This window comes from Vipera ursinii (assembly GCF_947247035.1).
Source record: "Vipera ursinii genome assembly, chromosome: 4".
NCBI lineage: Eukaryota > Metazoa > Chordata > Lepidosauria > Squamata > Viperidae > Vipera > Vipera ursinii.
In genome coordinates, this window is record NC_139514.1 from 2,544,471 (window position 1) to 2,558,771 (window position 14,301).

At 45.8% G+C, this 14,301-nt stretch overlaps 1 protein-coding gene across 2 annotated transcripts in view; it reads left to right on the forward strand.

Moving 5' to 3' along the window:
- RAB6A (RAB6A, member RAS oncogene family) overlaps window positions 1-12,109 on the forward strand; it is a 65,426-nt gene extending 53,317 nt beyond the window's left edge. For both annotated transcript variants that reach the window (XM_083362192.1, XM_083362191.1), the window contains 4 exons: window positions 2,698-2,809; window positions 6,336-6,429; window positions 7,982-8,048; window positions 10,724-12,109. In XM_083362192.1, coding sequence (XP_083218318.1) covers window positions 2,698-2,809; window positions 6,336-6,429; window positions 7,982-8,048; window positions 10,724-10,788 — 338 coding nt within the window. In that variant the 3' untranslated portion in view covers window positions 10,789-12,109. The remainder of the gene's footprint in view (window positions 1-2,697; window positions 2,810-6,335; window positions 6,430-7,981; window positions 8,049-10,723) is intronic.
- Window positions 12,110-14,301: the final 2,192 nt, after the last annotated feature.

The following is a 14,301-nucleotide window of genomic DNA, read 5'->3' on the forward strand; positions in this document are numbered from 1 at the left end:
GAACAGAACACGATCCCATGAAACTTGAGTCCTTCGCAAAGGGATGCCTTCAGCAACCAGCACTGCCCACACCTTCCCTTTTTATTATGCAGTCCCCAGGCTTGGCTTCTCAAGGCCTTCTCCTCTGCCCTTGGAGCCACCCCATTGCCTCCCTCTGTCCTGCTCTTGTGGCCTGTCTCCTCTGCCCTTGGAGCCGCCCCATTGCCTCCCTCTGTCCTGCTCTTGTGGCCTGTCGGCGTTTGCGAGCATCTACGATGTCTTCCAGCTGTGAGTCCTCAGAGTCTGACTCAGCTTCCCAGCACAGCTGGGTCTCAGCCTGAGCACGTGTGGAGGGGCCAGCCTCTGCATCAGATTGTAAGTCCTGGAGCTCCTCAGAGCCTTCCTCCTCCTCTGATGGCTCTCCAGGCCCCTCCTCCTCCTCCTCCTCCTCTGATTCCCCAGACTCAGCTGCTGGCTCCACTGCCTGGCACGGAATCACAACACATACTCATTGAATCAAACACCTTTGCTGGCTCTTAACAAGTTGCTTGCGACACCTTTGGGGAATTTTGTAATAGACCTACTGTGTGTAGGTGATATTTTTAGACCGATGAGCGCATTTGGAACACTGAAACCATGTTGGGGATGTTATTACGCTGGTGACACTACCTTAATAGCCGATAGTTGCGAAAGATCTACCAGCTCTAGTAATAAAAGTCCAGGAGCGCGGTGGGAAAAATGGGAAGCAAAATGAAATAAAAATAAGATCGAGCTAATATTTGTACGCTGCCCAGAGTCACTGAGAGCGAGTGGATGGCCAGATAAAATAGGTAAAGACAGACAGATGGAAGGTACAAAAGAATTGATAATTTTATAAAGCCACTTGATAAAGCCCTAGTAAGACCACACCTGGAATACTTCAGCCAATTTTGGTCACCATATCACAAAAAAAGATATTGAGAGTTTGGAAAAAATTCAGAGAAGAGCAACTAAGGTGATCCAAGGCCTGGAGACCAAAACATACGAAGAACGGCCGCGGGACTTGGGTTTGGCCGTTCTAAAGAAAAGAAGAAATAGGGGAGACATGATAGCGGTCTTCCAATATTTGAGGGGCTACCCCAAAGAAAAGGGGGCCACATTATTCTCTAAAGCACCAGAGGGAAGGACGAGGAACAATGGTTGGAAACTAATCAAGGAGAGAAGCAACCTGGAATTAAGGAGAAACTTCCTGACAGTGACAATTAACCAGTGGAACCGCTTGCCACCAGAAATCATGGGCGCTCCATCATTGGAGGTTTTTAAGAAGAGACTGGACAGTCACTTGTCTGAGATGCTGAAGGTTCTCCTGCTTGAGCAAGGGGCCAGACTAGAAGACCTCCAAGGTCCCTTCCAGCTCCTATTCTATTCTATTCCATTCCATTCCATATTTTCTTTTCCATTCCATTCCATTCTATTCCATTCCATATTTTCTTTTCTTCTTTTCTTTTCTTTTCTTTTCTTTTCTTTTCTTTTCTTTTTTTCTTTTCTTTTCTTTTCTTTTCTTTTCCGTTCCATTTCCATATTTTCTATTCTATTTTATCTATTCTTTTCTATTCTATTCTATTCTATTCTATTCTATTCTATTCTATTCTATTCTATTCTATTCTATTCTATTCTATTCTATTCACGGAGATATAAAAAGTGGTGGACTGCTTCTGCCTTTAGCACCAACCATAAACAGTAAAGGAACAAGCAGTCAAAGAAAAAATGTCCTGCAAACTTAACAGTCAGCATTGCAGCCATGGAGAAGATATTCAGATGCCAGGATGGGTCAGAAGAGCCCCAAGCCCAGATGTTCTCTGTGACACTCTGCGGAGGCCGAAGTTGGACTTTGAAGAAGCAGTAAAAGAAGAGGACTAACACCTCGGACTTCGGGCTTGGAGAAGAGTCCTGAGAAGACCATTAAGACCAAGGAAACAAACCAATGGCTCATCAAACAGATCAATCCAGATTTCGCACTCGAGGCACAAACAGCCCAGCTCAAATAATCCCACTTTGGACAGAGGCAAAGGCCTGGCTCTCTGAAGGAGGCCAGGAAGCGCGGAAGGAGAAGAGGACCAGTAGTAAGAAGGGTGAACTCAGATGCAGCGATGATGGGAACATCACTAGAAGATCCAAAAGAGAAAGTTAAGGGCGAGTTTTCATGGAGAAATGTTACCTGTGTGGTTGCTAAGAGTCAACCACGGTTTGATGGCACATTAGCCATCCGTCAAATTCATTGTTGCTTCCCCCCCCCCTTGTAGAGCAGGGGTGTCAAACTGGCGGCCCGCAGGCCGGATGCGCCACGCCCACCCCGGCTCCACAAAGGCCAAAAAAAAAAAGTCACAATACGTCACGTGACGCGATGGAGTTTGACACCCGTGCCGCAGAGGATCAGAATAACAAAAATTAGTATCTGGTGTCCAGGGATGTCCCGGTAAATGAAGGTGACCTTGGAAGCTGGCGTTTTTTTCCGTAGCAGCTTGTTTTCTTGTTAATTAGGGAGTAGGAAATACAACACATTTCCTTGGTTCGTGGCCTCGTGTAGCTGAGTGTGCTTTATCTGCCCCCGCGGTCTCTGGTCAGCCGAAATCCTGGCGAATCTCAAACGACCACCGAGGACTTCAGGGTTGCTTTGCGGGTAACGTGTTTTGCCAACCGTACGCCGTAGGTTTTATCTTGCGTCTTTTCCCTTTGCAGATGTAAACTCATTCCAGCAAACCACAAAATGGATCGATGACGTCAGAACGGAACGGGGGAGCGATGTCATCATCATGCTTGTAGGAAACAAAACAGATCTAGCAGATAAGAGGTAAGGAGAGAGAGAGAGAGAGAGAGAGAGAGAGAGAGAGAGAGAGAGAGAGAGAGGAGAGAGAGAGAGGAGAGAGAGAGAGAGAGAGAGAGAGAGAGAGAGAGAGAGACGGGGTTGAATATATTTTATTGAAAAAGCATACGGGGCACGAGATGGCCAGCGGGCAGCAGAGCAGTCTGTGAGGACACAGCCGAGTAGCTGAAAGTCCGTCACGTTCAAAAGCAGTCTTCCGCTCCTCCACATCTTACTCGCTTCCCCTGAAAAGCTACCTTACTTACCAATTTCCCCCACCTCTATTGCTTTTACCAATAAATCTCAAGGTGGCGAACGTAGCCAACGCGCCTTAATCTACAGCAGTGCTGTGAGGTAGGTTGGCCAGAGAGTCAGGGACCGGCCCAAAGTCACCCAGTTGGCTTTCGTGGCTAAGGCGGGACGTGAACTCACGCTGCGGATGAAGGTAAAGCAACCGCTCAGAGTCACCTTGAACTGTGAGATGGGGACAAATAAATTAGGGAGGTAGAGAGAGAGAGAGAGAAATTATGTCAGATAGAGAGGGATGGATGGAGAGATGGTTATGGATAAATATAGACAGCAAAGAGAAAGATCAAGAGATGATAGATAAGAGAGTTGAATAATTATGGATAAAAATAGAGATAGAAGAGGGAGAAAGAGATGGAAAATTATGGATAGATATAGACAAAAGAGGAATAGATAGAAAGATTAGATAGATGAAAGGTGAAAGATAGATGATAGATGAAAGTTAAATGATAGAAAAATAGAAAGAGATGATTGGATAGATTAGATAGATAGATAGATATAGATAGATGATGGAAGGAAGGAAGGAAGAATGGATGATAGATGGTAGAAGAAAGTTAAATGATAGAAAAACAGATTAGATAGATAGATAGTAGATGAAAGTTAAATGATAGAAAAATAGAAAAATTAGATAGATAGATAAGATAGATAGATAGATAGATAGATAGATAGATAGATAGATAGATAGATAGATAGATAGATAGATAGCAGGCCAGTTGCCCCAAATGCAGAGATATGTGGCCACAAGTGTAATGGGGCAGTGCAGCCATCAGAACTCTAGAACCAGGTCTTAGGTACCCCTGGGGAAGTTCGACGTAACTTCAGTCATTAAGCGACTGCTCATAAGTTGAGGACTATCTGTTATCTTTCCTGCTGACTTTCTCTGCACAAAACTTAGAACTTGGCCACGGGTGGCCTGCTGGAGCGATCAGATCAGATGCATTCTCTTCTCCCATGTTAGCCTTGAAAAGCCAATGCCCCACCAGCTCTCTGCTTCACTCTGCCTCTCCTGTGTCCACGAAATTTTATTTATTTTATTTTAATCCCATTTATATCCCGCCCTTCTCCGAAGACTCAGGGCGGTTTACACTCTAAGCACAAATCAATGTGCTTAGCAATAGCCTTCATTCTATGTATATGCCTGCTTATTATTAGGGCTTTCGGGGGGGCCCAAGTGGCATTATTACAAAGTCAGCTTATTGCCCCCAACAATCTGGGTCCTCATGTATAACAATAACAATATAAGAAGGAGAAGGAGAAGTTGGAAGAGACCTTGGAGGTCATCTAGTCCAACCCCCTGCTCAGGCAGGATTTCAGACAAATGGCTGTCCAGTCTCTTCTTAAAAACCTCCCGCATTGGAGCATTCACCACTTCTGGAGGCAGGTTGTTCCACTGGTTAGTTGTTCTAACTGTCTGGAAGTTTCTCCTTAGTTCTAGGTTGCTTCTCTCCTTGACTAGTTTCCATCCGTTGCTTCTTGTCCTACCTTCAGGCGCTTTGGAGAATAGCTTGACTGCCTCTTCTTTGGGGCAGCCCCTGAGATACTGGAACATTAGGTATCCAAAACTCTTCAGAATATTAATAGAATAAAGCTGGAAGGGACCTTGGAGGTCTTCTAGACCAGCCCCCCGCTCAAGCAGGAGAACGTATATCATCTGAGACAGGTGGATGTCCAGTCTCTTCTTAAAAACTTCCAGTGTTAGAACATTCACCACTTCTGGAGGCGGGTTGTTCCACTGGTCAATTGTTCCAACTGTCAGGATGTTTCTCCTTATTTCCAGGTTGCTTCTCTCCTTGACTAGTTTCCCTCCGTTGCTTCTTGTCCTGCCTTCAGGGGCTTTGGAGAAGAGCTTGACTCCCTCTTCTTTAGGGCAGCCCCTGAGATACTGGAACGCTGCTATCCTGTCCCCCCCTCGTCCTTCTCTTCATTAGACTAGATGTTTTAGCCTCCAGTCCCTTAATCATCTTTGTTGCTCTTCTCTGCACTCTTTCCAGAGTCTCAAGGTCTTTTTTACATCATGGCGACCAAAACTGGATGCAGGGTGGCCTTACCAAGGCCTTGCAAAGTGGTACTAAAGTATGACCCAAAGAATGTGTCGATGTGACAGTAGATGTGACAGTAGTAGGGCTTTGTTTATTTTATTTAGAGATTGCTCAGGGTTTTGGTTTTTTTAAAAAAACACCTGTGCATACAGTTAGTGTTGGGATGCCCGTATTCAATCTTTCCTGTTAAGTGCTTAATTTTTATTCCTCACCATTTAAACAGCATTTTCAGGCCCTTCTCTTCTCCTTTCCCCCTCCTCACAAATTATCCCTTGGACTTCGCTTTGTAAATTACCGGGCCAGTAAAAGCATAAGAGCCATAAGCCCTACTAATTCAATGGGAGGTTTGTTCCTTCGAGCATCTAAAACAGGGGTCTTCAAACCTGGCCCTTTGATGACTTGTGGACTTCAGCTCCCAGAATTCCTCAGCCAGGCACTCTGGCTGAGGAATTCTGGGAGTTGAAGTACACAAGTCATCAAAGGGCCACGTTTGAACACACACACACACACACACACACACACGATCTAAGATGTAGCAACGGTAACCGTTCTGAAACTGCATTTTTCTTGCTGGCACATAAAAGGAGAGCAATTCACCAGTAGAAAACGAGGCAATAAGGAAAATTTGGGAATGCGCAGAAATGGATAAATTAACTTTGGAAATTAAAAATAAAGATCAATCAGGTTACTACAAAATTTGGAATAAGTTTTATTTTTGGCGGGAACAAAAGGAAGGTCTCTCTTAGAATTTATAGATTGGTTGATTGCTCTAAGTATTGTATTATTATATATAATCGATATGTATCTTAAGTGTATTTTATGTGTGTATATACATATATGAATATTTGTAGACAAGAAGGTATGTCAGTCCGTTTGTACCGTGTCCCATGTTTTAAATAATAAATTTAATAAAAAAAATTAAAAAATGGAGAGCAATTCTTAAGAGGATGCCAAGACTGCACTTCTCTTACTATGATTTTATTTTATTATTTTATTTTATTATTTTATTTTATTTTATTTTTATTTTATTTTATTTTATTTTATTATTTTATTTTATTTTTTTCTTTTCTTTTCTTTTCTTTTCTTTTCTTTTCTTTTCTTTTCTTTTCTTTTCTTTTCTTTTCTTTTCTTTTCTTTTCTTTTCTTTTTTTCTTCTTTTCTTTTTCCAGGCAAGTATCTATCGAGGAAGGGGAACGGAAAGCCAAAGAGCTGAATGTGATGTTCATCGAAACTAGTGCAAAGGCAGGATACAATGTAAAACAAGTGAGTAATAAGGAGCTGCGGATCCTTAACGTCTTAAACGGCGGGGCTCTCCAAACGTGGCCCCTTTCAAGACCTGTGGACTTCAGCTCCCAGAATTCCTCAGCCAGCCACGCCTGCACGGAGTTGAATCAGATCTAATAGTAATACTAATAATAATAAAGGGACCTTGGAGGTCATCTAGTCCAACCCCCTGCTCAGGCAGGAAACCCTATACCGTTTTGGACAAATGGCTGTCCAGCCTCTTCTTAAAAACCTGGAGTGTTGGAGCATAAACAGCTTCTGGAGGCAAGGAGTTCCACTGGATAATTGTTCTCACTGTCGGGAAGTTTCTCCTTAGTTCCAGGACTTCAACTCCCAGAATTCCTCAGCCAGGCACGCGTTTTTGAAGACCCTTGATTTTATCACTAGAATAACGAACTAGTCTGTTGTTCCGTAAATGAGCCCTGGTGTTTCCTGGGTCATCTACCCATAACTTCCACTTTTCATAACTTGTCTGTTGTATATTTTTTCCGCGGTGCAGGTAAGCCCTTAAATTGTAACCACAGTTTGTGGAGCAGAATTTCTGTTGCTAAACCAGGCGGTGTGTGGAGTCAGCCGCTCCCCATTTGACGATTTTTTTTTGCCGCCGTTGCAAAGCAAATCACTGCAGTTGCTAACTGAGTCAGGCAGTCCTTAAGCGAATCCTGCTCCCCCCCCATTGACTTGGCTTGACGGAAGTCGGGTGGGCAGGTCCCAAAGGGGGAAATCACACATGACCCTGGGATGCTGCAACCAGCCTTGGTGGAGCAGTGGGCTAAGGCCTCCTTAAGTAACACCAGCTGCCTGCAATTAGTGCAGGTTCGAGTCCCACCAGGCTCAAGGTTGACTCAGCCTTCCATCCTTCCCAGGTAGGTAAAATGAGGACCCAGATTGTTGGGGGCAATTAAGCTGACTTTGTAATAATGCTGCTTGGGGTGTGTGTGAAAGCCCTAACAAGCAGGCATATACATAGAATGAAGGCTACTGCTAAGCTTGTAAGCCGCCCTGGGTCTTCAGAGAAGGGTGGGATATAAATGGAATTAAAATAATTTTAAAAAAATTGTAAACACATGCCGGTTGCTTGAGTGTGACTGTGGAGATGCCGCAACCATCATAAGTTCAAGGACTTGTTTGTAAAGCCACCTTCCCCCCCCCCCCCAATGCTGCTGTAACTTTGAAATACTCACGAAAGGAATGAGGCCAGAGGGCGGGGGTCTTCAAACTCGGCCCTCTGATGACTTGTGGACTTCAACCCCCAGAATTCCTCAGCCAGTCAGGCACGCTGGCTGAGGAATTCTGGGAGTTGAAGTCCACAGGTTGAAGACCCCTGTGGCCCCTAGGCCTTCCATTGAAACGAATGCCTTTTTAATTGGCCGCAGACGTTTTGCAGCTGCTCCCTCTTCTATAAAAACGTGGAGCCTTAAAACGCAATAGATCGTCGTGGTGCTCTTCTTATCGATCCCTCTTGATTTTTTTATTTCCCCCCCCCCACACACACACACACACTTCTTTCTTTCTTGATTTTCTCCTTCAGCTTTTCCGACGTGTGGCTGCTGCTTTGCCCGGCATGGAGAGCACGCAGGACAAAAGCAGAGAAGACAGTATCCTTTGGTCCACGCTGGGGAGATGGAAGCAATCTGGTCTGGAGGTCTGGAGGCTTCCAGGGCTCTGTGTGTGTGTGTGTGTGTGTGTGTGTGTGTGTGTGTGTGTGTGTGTGTGTGTGTGTGTGTGTGTGATCAGTGCAGCAGGCAGAGGGGGGGCCAACCGGTGGGTTTTCAGGGTCTCCCGCGAGGAAAGGAGGTGTGTGTGGGCCCCCCCCAGCGTATTCCAAAGCAGAGAAAGCTCTTATTTCTGGACCCCTTTGACCGACGGGATCTGAAGCAAGCCCTCTCTTTCCGGCACCGAGTAGGCTTATTTATTTATTTATCACTTTATTTATTTGCCGCCCGTGTTGTTCCAGCTGAGCAGAAGCTTAGAAACGCCGCAGCGAGTCGTCTGAAGGGGAGTGAACGCCGAGACAGATTTGAGGGGTCACTTTGGGCCACTAACCCTAACCAGGGGGGGGGGCAGGGCTACAAATAAGTGGGGTCTCCTCTCTCGAACTCTTCTCCTGAAGGGCAGGCAGACTAGACTGGCCGTGCCCCTTTCACGTGGGGCTGTTGGCTGTTCCCTCTTTCTCCAAGCCCTTCGTTTGTGAACGCGCTTTCGCCCAGCAGCCTCGTCATAAGGACTAGATCAGGGGTAGGCAACCTCGGCTCTTTTATGACTCGTGGACTTCAACTCCCAGAATTCCTCAGTCAGCATGAGGGAACTATGGCCCCTTCATGACTTGCGGACTTCAACTCCCAGAATTCCTCAGTCAGCATGAGGGAACTATGGCCCCTTCATGACTTGCGGACTTCAACTCCCAGAATTCCTCAGCCAGCATGGGGTTTGCTAAGCACATTGGTTTGTGCTTAAATTGTAAGCTGCCCTGAGTCTTTGGAGAAGGGCGGGATATAAATGGAATTAAAATAAAATAAATGGGGGAACTTTGGCCCCTTCATGACTTGTGGACTTCAATTCCCAGAATTCCTCAGCCAGCATGGGGGAACTATGGCCCCTTCATGACTTGTGGACTTCAATTCCCAGAATTCCTCAGCCAGCATGGGGGAACTATGGCCCCTTCATGACTTGTGGACTTCAACTCCCAGAATTCCTGAGCCCGCATGGCTCAGCTTGGAAACCGCTCCCTTTTCCCTCAGCATGGCTGGCTCAGGAATTCTGGGAGTTGAAGTCCACGAGTCATAAAAGAGCTGAGGTTGCCTACCCCTGGACTAGATCACTGTGGGGTCCCTGGTGCTCTCCGATCTGGGTGGTTTCCTGGCAGACATTTTGTGACCCGATTAGCTAACGACACCAGAGCTGGAAGGGAGGGGGATTTGCAGGGAGGAGGAGGACAACTGTGGGGTCCTGGGTGTTTTTCTGAGCTGGGTTCTTGTCTTGCAGACGTTTCGTGACCTGACTGGGTGACATCATCAGGGCTAGAAGGGAGGGGGGTTTGCGGAGAGGAAGAGGGGTGAGGAAGAGGAGGAAGAAGAGGACTGTGTGGGTCTTTGCTCTCTGAGCATGGTGGAGTTGTGGGTTGTTGTTTTTGTTTTTTTTTGCAGACATTTCACGACCCAACTAGGAAACGTCATCAGTGCTAGAAGGCAGGAGGGTTTGCGGAGAGTTGGAGGAGGAGGAGGACTGTGGGGTCCTTGGGGCCCTCTGAGCTGGGTGCTTTCCCTGCAGACGTTTCGTGACCCAACTAGGGAACGTCATCAGCTGGAAGGGGAGTGAGGTTTGCCCTCCCTTTTCTCTTCCAGTGCTTTGTCCTGCAGTGTTGGTGGGAGTATTCTCGGTGGTTTCTCGAGCTGTCGTGTGTCTGAGTTGCTGGTTCCTTGACTGAGATGTTGTTTACAGCTCGGTTATTGGTCTAGTGTTGGTGTTAATCTGCGCTTATCTGGATGTTGGTTGCTTGCATTGATGTCGGGGAAGGAAAGGCCTGCAGGAAAGCAACCAAGTTCAGTTCAGAGAGCACCAGGGACCCCATTCTTCTCCTTCTCCCTCTCCTCCTCCTCCTCTTCTCTGCAAACCTCACTCCCTTCTGGCACTGATGCTGTTACCTAGTTGGGTCACGGAACATCCGCAAGAAAACAACGAAGTTCAAAGAGCACCAAGGACCCCGCAGTCCTCCTCCTCCTCCCTTCTAGCACTGATGAGGTTCCCTAGTTGGGTCATGAAATGTCTGCAAGAAAACTACACAGCTCAGGGAGCACCAAGGACCCCATAGTTCTCCTCCTCCTCTTCCTCCTCTGCACAAACTCCATTCTTTTCTAGCCCTGCTGATGTTCCCTAGTTGGGTCATGAAATGTCTGCAAGGAAACCACCCAGCTCAGAGAGCACCCCGGACCTCATAGTCTTCCTCCTCCTCTTCCACAAACCCCATCCCCTTCTAGTACTGATGATGTTCCCTAGTTGGGTCATGAAATGTCTGCAAGGAAACCACCCAGCTCAGAGAGGACCAAGGACCCCACAGTCCTCCTCCTCCTCCTCCCTCCTAGCACTGATGATGTTCCCTAGTTGGGTCATGAAACGTCTGCAGGAAAGCCACCCAGCTCAGAGAGATCACCGACAGTCCAGCCCTGACCTACGAATTCCCTATCGCAGGCTCTTCCGGTATGCCCAGGACCTTATCCGTGAAACCGGAAACCGCCGTTTTGTCTTTTCGTTTCCCTTAACGTCTCCTCCCCAGTGATCGACATCAAACTGGAAAAGCCTCAAGAGCAGCCGGTCAGCGAAGGAGGATGCTCCTGCTAATGGTGTCTTGGGGGGGTTTGTTTGTTTGTTTGTTTTTTTCTTCCTCCTTCCTCAAACCATCACTGGCTTCTCCTCCCTCCCTCCCTCCCTTCTTCCTTCCTTCCTTCCTTCCTTCCTTCCTTCCTTCCTCCCAGGGGCCCCCCCCACCTCAACAGCAGCCACGTTGACGATTGCCTTGCCTTCTTCTCCCCACTAACCCCCAGCACGGACCCTCATCGCGCTGCCCGTCTCGTGAAGATGAATCTGTTTAGCTTCACAAGCACAAGAAAGAAAAGTCGGTGTCTGCATTACGTTAGAAGGAGAAAGGGGGTTTCAAACGTAGTTCTGGGAAAGTCGGGGACAACTTTTGTTAAGGTCTTGTGTTTTTGTTTTTTTGTTTCGTTTTAAATTTTTAAAAACCTGGCACCTGTCAAATGGACGGAAGGGGCGGGGGGGGAGGGGTCTGTGGCAAGGGACGGGCAGGGTAGAAAGACGCAACGCCGCAGGCCGTTGGTAGAGCGTTAAAACAGAAGGGCAAATCCTTAGGGGGAGAGAGAGAGAGAGAGAGACTGCACTGCCTTTTCAGTCCCAACGTTTGCTTTTGGGAAAAGCAAAATTCAAAGTTTGCTTTTGGGAAAAAGCAAAATTCAAAGCCGGGGGTCTTCGGTCGTGCTTTCTGCTGCGTTGTTTGCTTCCGTTCTTTTGTAGCGCCGAGGGACCGCTTTTCGGCATGGGCTGGCGAGATGCCTTTTTTGAAAGAGGCATGGGTTCCAGACCTTTCGCCACAACCATGGTTGCGGTTCCTTGGAGAAGGCCGAAAGTACGGTGAAACTGGCTGGCAGTGCAGTCTCTGCTTATTGCATTTCTGGCAATATTTTCAGAAGGGGCACCGCAGGTGAAGTCCGTTTCCAAAACAGAGGCGTGTACGCTACTACGTGTAACTTCTCCGTAAAAGCGAGGAAGGGGATAAATGAGGCCATTGGGCAGCCCCTCGGACTCAGCTGGAGGCAGGCAGAGTTGTAAAAGTCCATTTTTAAGAATCCCTTTTAAAAGGAGAAATGGGTGGTGGTGGTGGCATAAGATGGAAACAAAACTTTTAATTATGCAGACTGTTGCCTTTACTTTCAGCATATGTATTTTTTTTTTTTACATTCGGTCTTGAATCTACGTATGTACTACATAATTTGGTTAAGTAACCGTTTGTTTAGCATTATGTTTTAACTTAACTACCATTAACGATGATTTCCTTCAATATTTATTTTCTCTGCTTTAAATTGGTTCACCTTCAAGGTTTCTTTCTTTCTCTTTCTTTCTTTCTTTCTTTCTTTCTTTCTTTCTTTCTTTCTTTCTTTCTTTCTTTCTTTCTTTCTTTCTTTCTTTCTTCTTCTTCCATTTATATGCCAGTTATACCCTCCAAAACTTTTTTTCTTCTTTCTTTCTTTCTTTCTTTCTTTCTTTCTTTCTTTCTTTCTTTCTTTCTTTCTTTCTTTCTTTCTTTCTTTCTTTCTTTCTTTCTTTCTTTTTCTTTCTTTCTTTCTTTCTTTCTTTCTTTTCTTTCTTTTCTTTCTTTCTTTCTTTCCCATTTAAAGCTTTGGCAATGTTGCAAGATTCCACGATTTAGGAAACACAGACATGCATTCTGTCACTCACACACACACACACAAACACTGCAGAAGTGCACTCTTAATCTGTACTAGTCATTGTGAAGTTGCTACAGGAGTTAACACAATTGTAAATACATTGTTTGCCAGGAGAGTTTGTGGATGGGAGGGGCGATGTGGGAAAAGCTTCAAAAAGCTCCCTTTTTTTTCCTTGCAAGGGCTGGTGTGAAAAGCAGCCCGGCTTTGGAGGCCTCGAGGCAAACCCCCCCCCACCCCCCCTTTTGCATTGTGGAGTCAAAAAATGGCAAATTCATCACTTTGACTTGAGTTTCCGGTAATTTTGCATAATATCATGTTAAAAGGGCAGATTGACATACAAATGCTTTTAATTGCAATATTGAAGAGGTGATTTTTTTCCCTTTTTCTTGTTTTTTTCTTTTCTTTCAAAGTAGCATGTCTAGAAATAAATGTTTAAACTATGGCAACCGATGATGAACTTAATCCTGAAAAGAAACTCAAGGAGACTGGGCTACTTTTTTTTTGTTTTTTCCTTGTATCGTCGTTATTCTACGTGTGCAGAAATTTAAACACAAAGAATCCCATCTCGCTGCTTTTGAATAACTTGAGTTTTCTGTGGTTTGGGTTCTTCGAGCAACTAAATGTGTACACGGGTTAGATTTTTAAAACATGCACAGAATTTTTTGCTTCCAATAAAGTATCTAATCAAAACACTACGAGAAAAAAGGTTTCTCCCTTTTATTTCTTTTGCTTCTCCTGCTCCCTTCCCCATCGCCGGCCTTGGTAGTTCTGGCTTGTTTTGAACTCGGCACCAGAGCTGAGCATCACACGGTAATTTTTTGGTCTCCAAACAGGAAGCAAGTGTGCAACTCCCAAGTAGGACAGAGTTTCCCAACCTTGCCAACTTTAAGGTGGGTGGACTTCGATTCACACAATTCCCCAGCCAGCCTAGTCGTAAGTGATTCACTTAACCACCATAAAAACTGGGTCTGATTCTGCTTATACGACCACAACGATGGAAATCCCAGTCCTAATTGTGCTTAGGTTGAGGGCTACTTGTAAAGCTGCTTCACAAAAACAGGTACAGTGAACCGAACTAGATTTGCAGCTAATCAGATTGTTGGACGGGCAGGTACAAAAACAGCCAGGGAAATGATTGAAGCCTGGGAAACAGGCCCCTCGGCAGGCAACAGGACTGTTGATTTGCCACTAGCCTATCAATTACTTAGGCGAGGGCTGGGCAGCACAAGGAAACAATGACAACCCCTTCGCCAACACCCTAATCAACATCTAAAAAGCCACACGCCACCTGCCACCGTATAAATATCACTCGCACGACGGCCCACAGCACGCAGTCCCGAGTCCAAAAGCTCGGAAGACGAAACGTTTGGTCCCGGTCACCAACCCAGATTGGATCCTGCAACGTTATCCTGAGACACGTAGATTTGCCTTTAGTCGTGAACTAGATTTGGCTAGTTCCATTTTTTTCCCCTTGTGCCATCCTTATTTTACTCTCATTTCTTTTCTGCATTTTGCACAGCACTACTTTTTGTGACCAGGAATTTGTGTGGGCGTGCAAGCAGCGTGCATTATCCACCATTTGTAAATTACAGTTTCAAGAGTGGCTTTTTCGCAGCAGCTTTATGGAAGTATCGGAAGGCCCAACTGCTATTATTTAGTCTGTTCTTTACATACCGGGAAGAAGTCATTGGAAAATAAAGATAATTCCTTCCTTCTCTTAAACACGCATGTAAATGACAATCCTGGTGGGGTTTTTTCCCCCCACTAGGCTCTCATACCCCCTAATTAAGTTAAATGCAGATGAACTTTCAATACAATTTGGGGTGGGGAGCAGAGGCCCAAGGCTAAGCATTTCCTTCATAATGCTTAATTTACCCTCTTGAGAAAAAGCGGG